Source organism: Schistocerca nitens, chromosome 4, assembly GCF_023898315.1.
Source record: "Schistocerca nitens isolate TAMUIC-IGC-003100 chromosome 4, iqSchNite1.1, whole genome shotgun sequence".
Taxonomy (NCBI): domain Eukaryota; kingdom Metazoa; phylum Arthropoda; class Insecta; order Orthoptera; family Acrididae; genus Schistocerca; species Schistocerca nitens.
Genome location: NC_064617.1, coordinates 921,482,018 through 921,498,336, shown reverse-complemented (window position 1 = coordinate 921,498,336; position 16,319 = coordinate 921,482,018). Strand labels below are relative to the sequence as shown.

The window sequence follows — 16,319 nt, the reverse complement described above, 5'->3', positions numbered from 1 at the left end:
GAATATTACTTACAGAGTCTTCGTGAAGTACTTATATAACTTACATAAAATAATTAAAGATGAAGTTTGATAATTTTTTTATTATTTATTTCAGGTTTATTAGTAATTGTGGCAGCCAGCTGACACATATACGTTTACATTCTTGTAAATTCATTGATGATGAAGCTCTCTCCAAAATAGCTTTTACGTGCACTAGACTGAAAGGTTTGTGTTCTGTGTTATATTCATAATATTCTTTCCCCATTGAATGTATTGTTTTAATCTGTGTTTGCCATCTCTGACCTACAGAAGAATGGATAGTTTACATTTGTAAAACATTCAATGAATATTATTTTCCCATAAATCTACATCCAGAAGACTTAATGTAAATATATTTTGAGATGCATTACATCATTGATAAATTCTGCAAAGCTTTATTAAAGATGAATATCAGATATAAAATTATATATTATTGTTATTTTTAAGCTATTTTGAATGTCTGTCTTTACAGAATTGGGCCTTCGCAATTGTACTTCAGTTTTGGATTCAGGGTTTAGGAAAGTGCCAAACCTGAAACACTTGGAGTACTTGGATCTGTACAGAACATTAATTGAACTGGAACCATTACAAAATATCCTTAAGGCATTGAAGTACTTGAAGCACTTGAACATTGGTAAAGTATGATGATATTTGCTTGAAAGTTGAAATAACTTTGGTTTCCAGCTGAATAATCTCAAAAATGTAGAATATTCAGATTTATTTCTTTGCCTTTGTTTTTAATTGTCAATTATTCCCACCTATTAGGAAGTACACTAATTATAAGCAAGAAATGCAAGGAAACAGTAAGGAATTAAAAGACATTTGGTTTATACACTTGGAACCTTATTTAGTAATGCCAGTAAAAGATTGTGGGAGTGACAAGTCGATAGTCGACAAGACACTGAGAGATTCTCTTTACTAGCGGGGTTTTTTTGGAGGACACAACCAGTGTTCGTTTCCCGCGTTAACGTATGTATCTATTGTGTTTGTGCGGTACAATAAAAGTGGTTGTTCACAGTATAAATTCCACACAAGTGTTTTCCTTTATGTAGTGAAATTATTCCTACATAAGTGGTGACCCCGTAACTAAACAGTGTGACAGTAGGCAAGTTTCTTTAGATGTTTTCCGCGACATCAACGGCGTCATCCAAAATATCAAGAAGGAGCTCGACACGATGCAGCAAAACCCTCAGTTCACAGTGCCACGGACCCCTACATCTCAAACCGACTTCGCCCACGACGTTACGTTTCCAACCACGCCGCGTGTGCCGGCGGGTCCCGCGCCGCCGCCGCAGGATATTGCCACTCACAACCAGCGCGTAGGACACTACGATATCAGACCAAAAGTGCACCCATTTTCATCACCCGCGTCGGTACCGCTCCCACGAGTTTCGCACTTTCCGTTTGCCAGTGATCGTGGCCCACCCGCGTCACGGTTACAAATTTGGCCCCCACCTTTCGTTCCCGAGTGTCCGGAAATTTGGTTCACTATTATGGAGAACATTTTCGTGCAGCAACAAATAGTCGACGATTTTGAACAGTTCATGCTAGTGATATGCAACCTGGACCAACGTGCGTCGTCAGTGGTATCGGATATAATTATGCGACCCCCACCACAACAAGCCTACGCCACTCTCCAAGACGGCTTTAATTTCGCGTTGCACAAAACCTGTGGACCAGCGGATAACACAGCTCCTGTACCACGAGAAACGCGGTGACAGGTCGCCTTCAGACTTTTACCGGCATTTATGTGCTATGGTGGACCCTTCCGTGTTCTCAGACACATTACTTTTGCACATATGGCAACAGCAGTTACCTCCGCAGGTTGGTTTAACCTTAATTGCTTACGAGGGCCGGCCATTAAGCGAGTTGCTGCAAGTAGCCGATAGAGCGCACTCCCTGTTAGACTCGCGCGCCACAGTGGCCGCCGCTGCAACCACCTCGACCAACGACACCAGCCGAGCACGGCCGGAGCCGGTCGACGCGGCACCTCCAGCTTGTGCTGCCATGAGCGCAGGACGCGACCGAAGATTTCCGATCTCTCCGCGCTGCCATTGATCAGCTGACCGCCCAGCTGCAGCGGCTAGAGCCACGCGACGTTGCGGCGGCTGACACACACACACGCGTCGTCGCCAGCCGACGCGACCGCCGCGTCACGCAAACAACGGCACCAGTTATTGCTGGTTCCACCAGCGCTTCGGCGCGCAAGCTACGAAGTGTAAGGCGCCGTGCTCACACCCAAACGCATCCCACGGCCTGCTTTAGGCGCAGCCGACCGTGACAACAAGCAACTGCGCCTAAACTCACAGACGCATGGAAGGAGAACACCCCCATTTCAGCACGAGCCTACGTTATGCGGATCGACTTCTCCCACAGCTGTAAGGTACGCTGCTTCACAAAGACTTTCCATTCCTGATCGCTCTACAGGATGGATGTTCTTGGTTGACACCGGCTCAGATGTCAGCACTCTGCCTGTAAATTTCTTCCCTTCAGACAAACGCACTGAAGAGACCACTTTGAAAGCAGTCAACGATTCAGTCATCCACACGTATGGACAGAAAACACTGCCAGTGGACATTGGGCTATCAGAAAAATGCAACTGGACCTTTGTTATGGCCGATATCGACCAACCTATACTAGGTGCTGATTTCCTGGCAAAACATGCATTGTCCGTGGATTTACACAAGTCACAACTCGTGCATTCTGCCAACGGATTTGTTATTCCGGGAATACAAGGACGTCCGACCTCTCATGCATGCCAAAGGGTAGATAACCTCAGTGCACCCACCTGGGAGGACACCATAGCAATGAAGCAATCTAACCGCAGATGATTCAAACGACATCAAAACAGCTGACGACACAACAACAGGCTCCTGCTGTTTCAACCACAAAGGCGGCACCCAAACCTCAACAGGGAACAAGAAAGAGCAGGGCGAAGCATGAGACGGTGCACCACATCCGTACAACTCCAGGCCCGCCAGTCTCCTCACGTGTCCGCAGGCTTGCACCTGATCGCTTGCGGGAAACCAAGGCCATTTTCAACGAGGTGCTACAGGAAGGAACTATACAGCCATCCAACAGTCCGTGGTCCTCTCCTCTGCATCTCGCCCGTAAAAAGAATGGGTCATGGCACCCGTGCGGTGATTATCGAGCTTTGAACGCCCGAACTGTTCCAGACAGATACCCTGTGCCACATATGCAGGATTTCACCCATTCACTGGCTGGTGCAACCATATTCAGTGTTTTGGATTGCCGTAAGGCTTATAATCAGATCCCAATGGCAGAGCAGGACATACCAAAGACTGCACTGACAACCCCATTCGGGCTGTTTGAATTTTTGGTGATGCCATTTGGGCTGAAAAATGCTGCCCAGACATGGCAACAGCTCCTAGACAGCGTGCTAAGAGGACTACCATATTGTTTCGCCTATTTAGACAATATTTTGGTGTTTTCGGGGAATGTTTCTGACCATCAGAAACACGTAAGCGAGGTGCAAAGCAGGCTTAGTTCTTATGGAATAACACTTAACAAGGACAAGTGCGTGTTTGGGGAACCCGTGGTAACCTTCCTGGGTTATAAAGTGTCAGCTCAGGGCATTTTCCCACTGCCAGAGAAGCTGGAGTTGTTGCGTACCCTACCACGGCCTCAAACCTACCACGATCTCCGACTATTCCTAGGGATGATAAATTTCTATCGTCGCCCCCTCCCCGGAACAGCAGCAATCCAGACGCCACTGAACAATGCCTTGGCCGGACACGACAAAATTGGCAAGCGCCCACTCCCATGGACACCCGAGATGGACTCTGCTTTCAAGGCACTGCAAAACAGCCTTCACAACGCAGTGGGGCTTGCACACCCTGCACTAGGAGCTCAGCTAGCCCTAGTAGTGGATGCAAGCCAAGTTGCAATCGGGGCAGCACTGCACCAGAGAGTGAAGGGTCATTGGCAGCCACTAAGTTTTTTCTCACAAAAACTACAGATGAGTCAAACTCGTTGGGGTGCATATGATAGGGAACTCCTCGCAATGTATGAAAGTGTCAGGCACTTCCGCCCCTTCGTTGAGGGCAGGCAATTCACCGTATACACTGACCACAAACGTCTCGTGGCAGCTTTCTACAAAGTCAGCGATTCATGTTCCCCCCGCCAGGCCCGCCATATAGAGTTTATATGCCAGTTTTCGACAGACGTGCGTCACATCCATGGTGCCAACAACATTGTGGCAGACTATTTCTCACGTATTAATGGGATAAGTCCAATGTTGGATTATTCCGAATTGGCAAGGGCTCAGGCTTCAGATGCGCAGCTGCAGTCCTTGTTGGTGGACCCGTCCACTGGCCTACGTTTACAACTTGTGGACGTCCCCTGCAGCCCATGTAAGGTATGGTGCGACACCTCCACGGTTAGACCACGCCCATACATCCCCCCTCCCCCCCCCCCCCCCCAGTTCCGACGAAAGGTATTCGACAGCATTCACAACCTGGCACACCTGGGAACCAATGCCTCAGTGAAATTAGTGACTGACCGTTTTGTGTGGACTTCAATCAAGAAAGATACACGGGAGTGGGCCCGCAGCTGCTATCAGTATCAACGTAACAAAGTGGGATGCCACGTTCACGCTCCAGTAGGACAATTCCCAAACCCAACGGCACGTTTTGGGCATGTACACATTAACTTGGTTGGACCCCTCCCCCCTTCAGAAGGTTACAGGTACTTGTTTACGGCAGTGGATTGTTGCACACGGTGGGCAGAGGCTACATCCATCAGGGACATTTCTGCAGAGACCACTGCACGGGCATTCTTGGAAACTTGGGTGGCTCGTTTTGGGTGCCCATTTTTCGTTACCACCGACGAAGGACCCAAGTTCGAGTCGACACTGTTCCAACAACTGTCAAAACTCTGCGGCTTCCAACGAAACCGTACTACTAGCTACCACCCGGCCAGTAACGGTTTGGTGGAAAGGTGGCACCGAACCTTAAAGGCTGCCCTGATGTGCCACGAGGACTCATGGACTCAAGCGTTGCCATTGGTTTTGTTGGGGTTACGGACCGCATTAAAAACAGACATCAATTGTTCCTCGGCAGAGTTGGTATATGGAGAACCACTCCGTGTTCCAGCAGAATTCCTTGCACCAGTTCCTCTCCCAGATGACACACAACTACCCCACCTCTTGCAACAAATGAAGAAGCAGGCAGAGACGCTACATGCAGCCCTGACGTCTCAGCACGGCACGCATCCAGTGTTCATACACAAGTCCCTCGACACTTGTTCCCACGTCATGCTCCGCACAGACCTGGTACGTCATTCGTTACAGTCACCGTACACTGAACCATACCAAGTGCTAGGACGGGACGCACACACAATGGATATCCTCCTCCAGGGAAAGTCGACCAAGGTTTCCATTGAGCAAGTAAAACCCGCTTGGACAATGACAGCACCGACTACAGTCTCACAGATGACTTCAGACACAACTTGCAACGAACCCACACCTTCCGCAGAACCAGGCAGCTGTGACCCACAGGAGCCCCACACCAGGGGACCTAATGCAGCAACGGAATCATCAAGCAGCACCCATACCCGCACTCGGGCAGGCCGAGAGGTGAAGTTTAAGTACCCCACCATACCGGGTGCACCGCACTTCAGGGGGGGGGGGGGGGGCTGTGTGGGAGTGACAAGTCGATAGTCAGCAAGACACTGAGAGATTCTCTTTACGAGCGGGGTTTTTTGGAGGACACAACCAGTGTTTGTTTCCCGCGTTAACATATGTATCTATTGTGTTTTTGCGGTACAATAAAGGTGGTTGTTCACAGTATAAATTCCACACAAGTGTTTTCCTTTATGTAGTGAAATTACTCCTACAAGATATTTGCATTTAGTGCACTATTTTTGTTTAAATTTAACAGCAGTCGTTTATAGAAATGAGTCTAATCACCAGTCAGCCTGATCTTATATCTAGTACCGTATTTACTTGAATCCAAGCCGCACCTGAAAAATGAGACTCGAAATAAAGGAAAAAAAAAAAATTTCCTGAACCTGAAATTTGAGACTCGAAATTCAAGGGGGGAGAAAAGTTTTAGGCCGCACCTCCAAATCAAAACAAAGTTGGTCCATTGTAATATGAGACACAATTTAGGTCGAATGAATGACGATACAGCTACAGCAGTTTGGTTCGAGTCGTAAGCTTAGCAGTTAAGCTTTACCAGGTAGCCATTGCTATGCGTCAGGCGCTCCGTCCGTATTTATACGGGTAACCTTCCTTTTTCACGTGCTTCGTCTGGTTTGAATCGATTGCTTATTTTCCTTTGATCTGATAAGTGCCATTTTCTTTGTTATATGTGTTTACGTCACTCCAAGCTGAAAATGCATTACTGTACTGTGTCATGCATTGTTTGTCGCCTTCCGATAGTGCGTGTTTACGGCCTGTCGCCGCTCGCGGCATGGCTTGCTTTTGGGGCGAAAATTTTTCTCCGTTTGAAAATCTTTGCGGCTGCTTCTTTTGTACATCAGATTCTGCACAGAAATTAGAGTCATCTTAGATTTAAAAATCTATTCAGTTGCCTTGCTTCATTCCTGACTGTATCATTATTAGGCATAAGAATAATACGAATATAAACGTGACACGATACGTATATTCTTCCGCGTTTGCTGTTGTCTCGCTCTAGTTTCGTAGTTTATTAGGCAGACAGGATTTAAATGAGATAGCAGCAAACACGAAAGAATACATGGCAAAATGTTTACATTCGTATTATTCTTATGGTGAAGAGAATACTGCACATGATTCACATTTCATCAGGTTCCTATTAGCAACCATCTCTTCTCACAGGTAGGAAAAATTCAGAACGTAGAGTTGGCCATATGGACAAACATCCCAAACAGTCTTGCCAGTCGGATTTTCGTAATACATTGAAATTCTGCTACATTCGAAGATGAACAATACGGAATTTGTACTTACTTCGTTGGATAATGTATGAAAATGCAGTGTTCGAAACTCAGGGCATAGAAAAAAAGCTCGTCTTCCAGCCCCTTTCTTTTTTTAATTGACGCAGAGGTTTTGGCGCCAGTATTTACCTTTGTGCCTACAAAGCATGCCTGTGTAGCGCTACATATACTCGACGGCAGAAGTTAGTTGTGGCGGCACCTACCAACATTTTTCAGAACTTCCGCTTGCTTTGCACTCGATTCTAAGCCGCAGGCGGTTTTTTGGATTACAAAAACCGAAAAAAAGTGCGGCTTAGATTCGAGTAAATACGGTAGTCACGAAATGAAATTGCAGTTGTATCTTTCCAGAGACCCAAACTAAACTGGTGCTCATTCATGAACCTTAGTGGAACATCATTTACCTGTTAAAGCGTAGATACACTGCATTCATATTGGAGAAAACATAATCTGTTTAATAAGAGTACAGTTCTTCTTGTAGATTGCTATTTCCAAGACAAACAGCACTGCCAGAAGGTATCAGTATGACGAAAGTCGACCTAACTTGCAGACTTTATCGGTGTACACAAAGGTGTCAGTATTCATAGACTGAGGCTCTCTCTCAGCTCCATATAAAAGTTGCTTCTTCGCGAACACTGAAAAACTGTTTTTATTTTCTTGCACTCTTCATTCTCATATGACAGAATCCTTTAGTAAAATGTTATGTAGTTCCCAGCGAGGTGCAAGCTTTTCATTCTGATGCCACCTCGGGCAGTTGCTTCTTGCTGTAGTTTCTTATTTATTCAAGGATATTGTCATTTGAATGCATAAAGCTGAATGACTCCTGCTAATCTTCTCACCATGAAAGAACCTAAGGCAATTACCATAAAAATGTGCATGAGACTTATGTGACAAAAACCAGTGATACTGAAAACTTGAACATAGAGATACTTGATAAATATAGTATGGCTTCCAGCATGGTGTAAGCCTTTCAGTTTTATGCTTCTTTGGAGGCTTGAGTGTCAGTTGTAATGTTTATTTAATCAAGGACACTTTTTACATGGCCTTACTAGGCAGAGTGGATTTTATACCAGCTCTTTCCACCAAAGAAAAATGAGATGAAAGGAATGGTACTTGAGACAGATGCATCAATAACCAGTGTTCCTAACTACTAGCCTACAGAGGTGGTTTAGTGAAACAATTAAGAAAATAGATAGGTGACTCAAAAAGCAGTTGACTTTTTTTCATAAGAATTTATTTTAATGCAGTACTGAAAACAAATTGTTAGCCTGTCAAGTGTTCTTATTTTGCGTAACTCCCATAAAAGATGTGACCATCATCACATCTAGTGGTCACCAATTTTATTGATAAATTGCTGCCATAAATCTCAATGCCTTGTTATGAACCTCATTGATTAGCACATACAGTTGCAGCACTGAACATGATATGCTGAGGAAAATGATTTTCTTAAAAATTTTGTGAACATGTATTCTCAGAGACCTGTAAAACTTCATTTTGGATATCAACAATAGCATACATTTGAAAACGTATCTAATCTAAAAACCAAATTATTGTACATTTTTTTCATTCACAGGCCCTTCATTAAATGCTGTTATATGATGCTTGTCTTCATCTATTAATGATGTGGACAACACTGTAATTTATGCAGATAGAAATGAACATAAAGTTTGAAAAGTCTCTGTAGATATTGCCTGGAAATTCCAAAATTTACTACTGCCCTTCAGGCAGCGTGGCTGGATTTCTTTGTACCACTACTTTTCCATTATTTATCTTCTGTGGAATTTGATTACTGGCAAGCTGTTCATATGTCCCACAATTGTCACTACTAAATTTTATCCGAATTCTTTTAAAAGATGGTGACCAATAGATTTCAAAAACTTGTAGTTCATGCATCATACCTTATGCTGTGTGCTTTTCTACAGTCCCCCTCACTTTAAAACGGACGATTATTGTATTACACATTAATGTTGCAAATTGTTTTTATTAAATGTCCTTTTTTCTAGAGTGCTACATTGCCATTTCCCATTGTTGCTTGGAATGTTGTCTGTTAATGAGTTTACAGTGACAATTTTTCTGAAGTCTTCTCAAGTGTTACAGACGTCATCATATGCTATCTGTGTATGTTAAAGATGATAACTCAAATCACTTGCTGTGAGAAAAAGAAAGAGAGAGAGAGAAAAGAAAAAAAATTGCAATGGGCACAGCATTTGTCTCCCCATTAACAGGTGACTGGAGGGTGCGTTGGCCTGGATCATGCAGGTTGCGAGGGTGAGGTAGCTGTGGTGACCACATTGATGCCTGTGGCTGGCTTAAGAACTAGTGTCTTCTCACCTAAACCTGGTGAATACTGGAAGAAATAATCAGGCCAATGCCAGCTGCATCTTGGGGAAAAGAGGCTATTACTGGATATGGCTTCTCTGCAGGTGCCTGCTGTGGTGCCTCCTCCAGCTGGGTTGTCAGTAGTGATGGTGAACTCTGCCAATCCATTACAGGGTTTGGTGTTGAATCTGCGTCCCATAGAGCTGCTGCCGCAAGTGTGTAGAGGTGAATGTCTCCTGACAAAGGTCTGTGATTTCCCAGCTGGGAGAGACCTTCAAGGAGACAGCGGTGTTGTGATGACTATTTACTTGGTACTGCAAGAGCTTTGCCAGTTGCTGAAACGGGAACGGAATTGTAGGTGCCACTCTTGTGGTGGACCCTATTGTTGGTGAAGAGGTCTGTGATGGTTGTGGATTGTGGAGCACAACTGGTTCTGGTGTCGTGATTTCTCTGGCTACCGTAGCAATAATGAATAGCGCTCGTGGTGCTGTCAATGGTGGGCACTTGACCATGTCAACAGACTTACGGCTGATGCAAGACAAGGTTTCCCACCTGAAAATGGGGTGTTGATGATGGGATGGCTGGGCTTTTTGCTGGATGCTGCATGTCTGCAGATAGAGGAGTTTGAGGATGGTGCATAGTTGGCAGTCAGGCAGTATGTCTGTGGGACTTCACCTTTCTACTGGAACAGGTTCTCAAAATAAGTGTAAGGTTGACTTCTGTGGAAGATTCTTCCACAGTTTTGTTCATCTTTAACTGGAAGGTTCACAAAATCCTCTCTGCCTCATCATTTGAAGCCAAGTGGAATGGTGCTGATGTTAGATGCTCAAACCAATTCCACTGGCATATACCTGAAACAACTGAGAAGTGAACTGAAGGTCATCACATGACATCAGTGTGAATGGCAGGTTTTCTAATGTAAAACATTTTGTCAGTGTCCGGATGATGTCGTCTGTGGTGGCTGACTGGAGGTTAATGAGAATGTGACTGGAAATTGTGTCCATAATTAACCATATAGTGTCATGAAATGTTCCCATTGTGTGAGCACAGATTCGATCCCACTATTGGGTGGATGCAGGCTGAGGGAGCAAACTTCCATGGTAGTGCAAATTGCTGATAAGTACAGACGGCACACATGGTGGTGCAAATTGCTGATAAATGCAGACGGCACATTTGTGAACTATGACTTCAATATCAGCACCAATGGCTGACCAGTTGACGTGTCAAAGGCTCAGGTTCTTCATCCAGCACACGTCCCAGTGTTCATGGTGAAGCAAACACGGGACATATTCATTGAGAGAACGTTGACACAGCACTCGTCACCACCACCAGCAAGATTGATGGATAGCTTGGGGCTGAGTCATTAAAAGTAAATGCTTCACTTGTATGAAGTGTGAGCTAACCATTCAATTTCATTGAACTGGTATTTCAAACACTTCACAATTCTCACATTTAATAACATTCACAACTCATTTGATTCAGCCATGGCCATTATCCTTGCTTACAGCATTTTCAAAAATCTTCGAGAAAGTAATGTATTCAAGAGTGGTTAGCCATCTCAAGAGTAATGGGATACTTAGTAAATCACAGTTCCAATTTCACTGTCCGCATAATGGAGTTTTTAAATAGTAAAATGTCACCAATAGACATTTTCTGCGACTTGTCAAAAGCATTTGATTGTGTGAAGCATGACATTATCTTATAGAAATTACAATTCGATGGTATAAATCGAATAGCATATGAGTGGTTTAAGTCATACCTACAGAACAGGAAACAAAAAGTTTCTTTATATGGGTCAAGTGATTTAAATAAGTTTGCCACTTCACCTAACTGGAGTGAAATTACATTAGGTGTTCCACAGGGTTCAGTCAGGGGTCCTCTTCTGTTTTTGATATATGTGAATGACCTCCCTTCTTATCTGAAACAAGAAGCTGAACTGACACTGTTTGCTGATGATACAAGCATCATTATTAATCCAATAAAAGAAACTCCAATTGAAAATTATGCAAATAAAGTCTTTGGAAAAGTCATTAATTGGTTTTCAGCAAATAGGCTTGCTTTAAACTTTGAAAAAACACAGCAAATCCAATTTTTTGCAGCAAAAATTACAGATCCTTTAATAAATATAACACATCAACAGAAGTCAGTAGACAGGGTAGAGCATACTAAGTTTTTGGGTGTACATATAGATGAGAATCTTAATTGGAAAATTCATATTTTGGATCTTCTAAAGCAACTAGGTTCAGCAACTTTTGCAATCAGGATAATTGCCAATTTTGAGGATATAGAAATTAGTAAGCTAACATACTTTCACTCTCTGATGTGATACAGAGTAATATTTTGGGTTAACTCAGCACTTAGACAAAAAGTATTCACTGCTCAAAAGAAAGTGGTTAGAATAATGTGTGGGGTTCGTAGTCGCTCATCTTGTAGGCATCTTTTTAAAAGATTGAGAACTCTTACAACAGCATCACAATACATTTACTCACTAATGAAATTTGTTCTCAACAACATGGACCAGTTTAAAAACAACAGTGACATTCATGATTATAATACCAGAAAACAGAAAGACTTACACTATCCTTTACTCAACCAATCTTTGACACAAAAAGGGGAAAAATATGCTGCTATAAAAGTTTTTGACAAATTACTTGATGAAATAAAAATGTCTGACAGGCAGCAGTAATAGCTTCAAAAATAAATTGAAATCATATGTCCCTGACAACTCCTTCTATACCATAGATGGATTCTTGCATAGGAATAAATAAATCTATAAATATAGTATACGCATGTTGTGCCATATAAGGGAATGGGGTAAATAATAGAAATATTAAACTTTAACTCTGTACTGTAATATAGATATATTTAAAAATCTTGTTTCATGTGTGCATTTCTTGTGCACTTGACACGTGCCACATCATAACAGCTACCATACCGTGCGATTGATCAATGGAACACGCAACCAATTAACTAACTAACTCTCGCTCTATCCCTCTCTCTCTATGTCGGTGCTGCATGATTCTTCCTCCTTCATGTCACAGTGACATCCTATCTGTCAGTGTGGTCATACACCATTAAAGATACAAACAAAGACACTGACAGTGTGAACACAGCAAGCGTGCAAGCAAACAACTTACCTCGTGAATCTGGAACTGAAGCATGCGCAGAATCCACGATGAAGAGAGAATCCTCCTTGTAGGAATATTTATCTTGTATACATTACTTACATATTTGCACTAAATGACACTTTGAGGATTAGCCTAATTAAATAAAAAATTAGTATATGAATAAAAATAAATGGACTTGCTATTACTTCTGAAGCTAATGTTCAGATATTTGTGTTTAAAAACATCATTTGTTCCACTCTTTTTCCTGTCAGGCGATTGCTTCTGTTTGTTATAAGGTGTCCTACTTCGATAACACTCTCTCACACAGTGTGGAGGTTGCATTTTTGCAAGTTCAGTGTGTGAGGCATATACAGACAGCCGTTCAGACCACCACTGAAGTATATTGCTGTGCCACTGTAATAGGTGTTCTTGCAAATATTTGTCCACTTCCACTACTGCAGCATCTCTTGGGTGTGTATTACCCTACAGCTCAAAAAACAGCTCATCAAGTTCAACCCAGAGACAAGAAATAGAGTCAGTGATTGAAACAGGGATTTGGATTTTTGCAGTAGCCGTCGATATGTGCATCACGTATTTCTCACAGTGCCTGATCAGGCTTAATTTTACTTTCCCACCAGAATTTTTATCAGAAAATCCATATAATTTGAATGAAGAATCCAATAAAGTTATTTCTGGATAAGTAGAATTATCCTTTCTACCGTGAAATTCTGGTTCAGCTCTTCAGCCACCAGTTGAGGAGTATAACCTTCAACGCACTGACCACCTGTTCCCTACTCATTTCTTCATTTTACAGCCATTGAAAACTTTCAGAACTTCACAGGCTTGTCTTATATTGTCTGTGGTCAAATTTGGAAGACCTGGATAATTGATAATTACAAGTAACATCAAGGAATTCTTGACATCAGCTATTCTCTGTGGCACAGCAAAGATTGAATTCCACCTTGTGATGGTATCCTGTTTTAGTGTCAGTGTTTCAACTGTTCCTGCATCTTTTTGAGTTTCATACTGACAGGTGAACTTTTTTTTAAAAAATTCAGGATGTGTACAAAACAGGGGATATGTTTACAAGCTATGAGTTTTATAGCTGCCACAATATTAGCAGTTTTGTCACTAACTATACACATGACTTTCACTTCAGTGCCCCATTTCGTGGTAACAGATCATAGCTTGTCCGTGAGATTTTCTGAAGTGTGCCTTTCACTGTATTGAAATCACTGTAGGGGAAGACCCAGCTCCAGGTCCTTAACAAAGTGTGCTGTCAACATTAGATTTCTCTCATTTCTGATTGAAGTCCACACATCCATTGTCAACACAACTGCTTCTATGGAATTGATGTTGGTTTTCACCATTCCCTTTATCATGGCATATTGTTGTTGGAGAAGTGTTTTGGAAATGGTCTTCCATACTGGCATTGTGTAAGCACCATTCACTTTACCTACGAACTTTAGAAAAATGTTTGCTCTCAACTATGCTAAACAGTACATAATCTTTCATTGCAGACTCCAGAAGTGTGACATCTATCTCCTGATTTCTTTTGGTTGGAAGAGGCTTTGCAAAATACGTAGAAAGTGTTCCTTGATTTTGAGGTCGGCTTACTGCTATTGAAGTGGTACTGTTATACTCTGGAACTGACTGCTGTTCGGTTCTGACAATTGCTGATGTTGGTTGCAGATTGTCTGGGTTATCTTCTGAAAGAATATCAAAAGGTGCAGGAACAGGAAGCAGTAAATGCTTGACAAACAAAGACACTGTTGGATGCATCATACAAACATGATGAGCACAATCAAATATATTTCCTCTCTTATACGAAGTAGACTTTGAACAAAAGTTGCACTTGGCTTTCCTATCACCTATATCAGTGAAACACCAAATTTCACTATTTTCCTGTAATTGCAAGTTGCTAGCCATAGTGTAGCAGATAACAGCAAAGAGATACAAAAACTACTTTCCAAATAAAAGTTAGAGAGATTTTACCAGAAATTGTACCAGTGTTTTTAAAGGATTATTACTCTCCACAGAAATAATATTGACAGGAAAATTTATGATAAGTTGATTAAGGTAGGTATATAGATCATCTTGGCAGTGGTAAACATATGCATCCTGTTTTGGACTGAATTATAAGAGGAAAGATAGCTTTCTCTGTTTATCTTTTCCATGTCCTCTTCAACTATGATCTACTTAAATTAGATCAGATGCTGTAAGAGTGCAAACCATTGAATTCCTAAAGTTACACAGTTCTTCCATTTTTTATTAATATTATTAAGTATTATGTAGCTTTATTGAGTGAGTGGGGCATAGCGGACAGAGTAGCTGCTGAATGGCAAATTAAGCTGCTTCATTGAACACTTCTCCATTGAGTGTGAGTGAATGAATAAAGTAGTTCACAGGAATGAACTGGTTCAACCGATTGCTAATCGTCAGTAGCACGCACAATGACACTGCAATATTTGAGCTGGAAATACATTTGTAAGCAAGTGGTGGCAGAAAATGCCAAGCAAGCAGGCCATCTGTGAAGCATCCACTGCCGTACTTGCTATGATCCTCAGCATTGGCCTGTGCTGTATCGATGGCCATGATGGAAAAATGTACGTCTGCATTTCTGTCAAACCTGTCCCCATCAGCAGTTGTGACACTGTGTCTGCACTGGTGTACTGATGAGTTTCCTAGTAATTATTTTTAAAATTATGTAATTGTATAGATAAAAAATTTACTCACCAAGCGGCCGAAGAACACACACATAAAAGACTGTTATGATTGGCAAGCTTTCGGAGCCATATATTATTTTTATATAACTGTAAGAACTAAGTAACAATGCCCAACATTGCAGATGTGCCGCTCATTCAGGTATGCATACTTGGGGACAAAAGTAGCTACCAAAGGCTTACAATCCATAACCAGGTGAAATTTGCTCCATGTGTGGAACATGATGACTCTGTAGATAAATGCAGGGTCTGACTGCTCAATCTATGAATAGTTTCTTTGTACTGCCACCAGTGTTTTATAAGCAAAGGCGATAAGTGTCTCTTTACCTGATTTGTCATTCTAGAAGAGCACCATCCCCATGCAATATGATGAGGCATCCATTGCTATAATGACAGGGAAGGGTGGGTTTAGCCTGAATTTTGGGAGTAGAGGTGTGCTGCCTGAAGCTACAATTGCATGACTCTGTGTTGACAGGCATTCATATAGACTGTGGCCCCTTTGGGTGTAATTGGTTAAGCAGACATGTGATACTGGCAGCCTGAGAGATAAACCTTGCATAGTAGTTTATTTTGCCTAGGAAAGTTTGAATACTTTTAAAATTCAATAGTGCTGCTAAGTTTAAAATAGCTGCCATGTGCTTATATGTGGACATGTTACCTGAGCTGGTCAAAACTTTTGTACCACACTACATGCCTCCCATTTCTGTATTGTATGGCCCATTGAAGACTTGCACTTTTATATGCTGCTGTGAACTGCAGCCTTTTTTGAGGTGCCCAACTCCAAATGTCCATTGCACGCAGTTCCTTTCACATTGCTTGCTCGGAAGCTAGTTGGGATGGACCTGAATTCACTAACAGCAGTAGTTTGTGTTGGCTTGAAACTGATTGTTGCTGTCAAGGAGGAACACTCATCGCTGGTCCCATTAGTTGTAGACATATTGGACAGTCTGATACTTCAACAAATCAGCCAACTGCATTCACTTTATAATCACAGGCAAGTCCAAACACAGTAGCTTCTTTCTGCAATTGTGTGTCCACACATTGACCCACTTAACTCTGCCACTTTCCTTAAAAAAGCTGTACACTCATGCTCTCTCAGATAATGATGATCCGGTATGGTATTTAAAGGGCATTTATAAGTTCTTAAAAAGTGTAACAATTTTAAAAGTAGGTTTATTCGTTACAGTGTAAACAAATTTTACAGTATTATATGCCTGCA

At 42.2% G+C, this 16,319-nt stretch overlaps 1 protein-coding gene across 2 annotated transcripts in view; it reads left to right on the top strand.

Moving 5' to 3' along the window:
- LOC126253540 (F-box/LRR-repeat protein 4) overlaps positions 1-16,319 on the top strand; it is a 181,884-nt gene that overhangs the window by 102,357 nt on the left and 63,208 nt on the right. For both annotated transcript variants that reach the window (XM_049954932.1, XM_049954933.1), the window contains exons 8-9: positions 95-204; positions 491-652. In XM_049954932.1, coding sequence (XP_049810889.1) covers positions 95-204; positions 491-652 — 272 coding nt within the window. The remainder of the gene's footprint in view (positions 1-94; positions 205-490; positions 653-16,319) is intronic.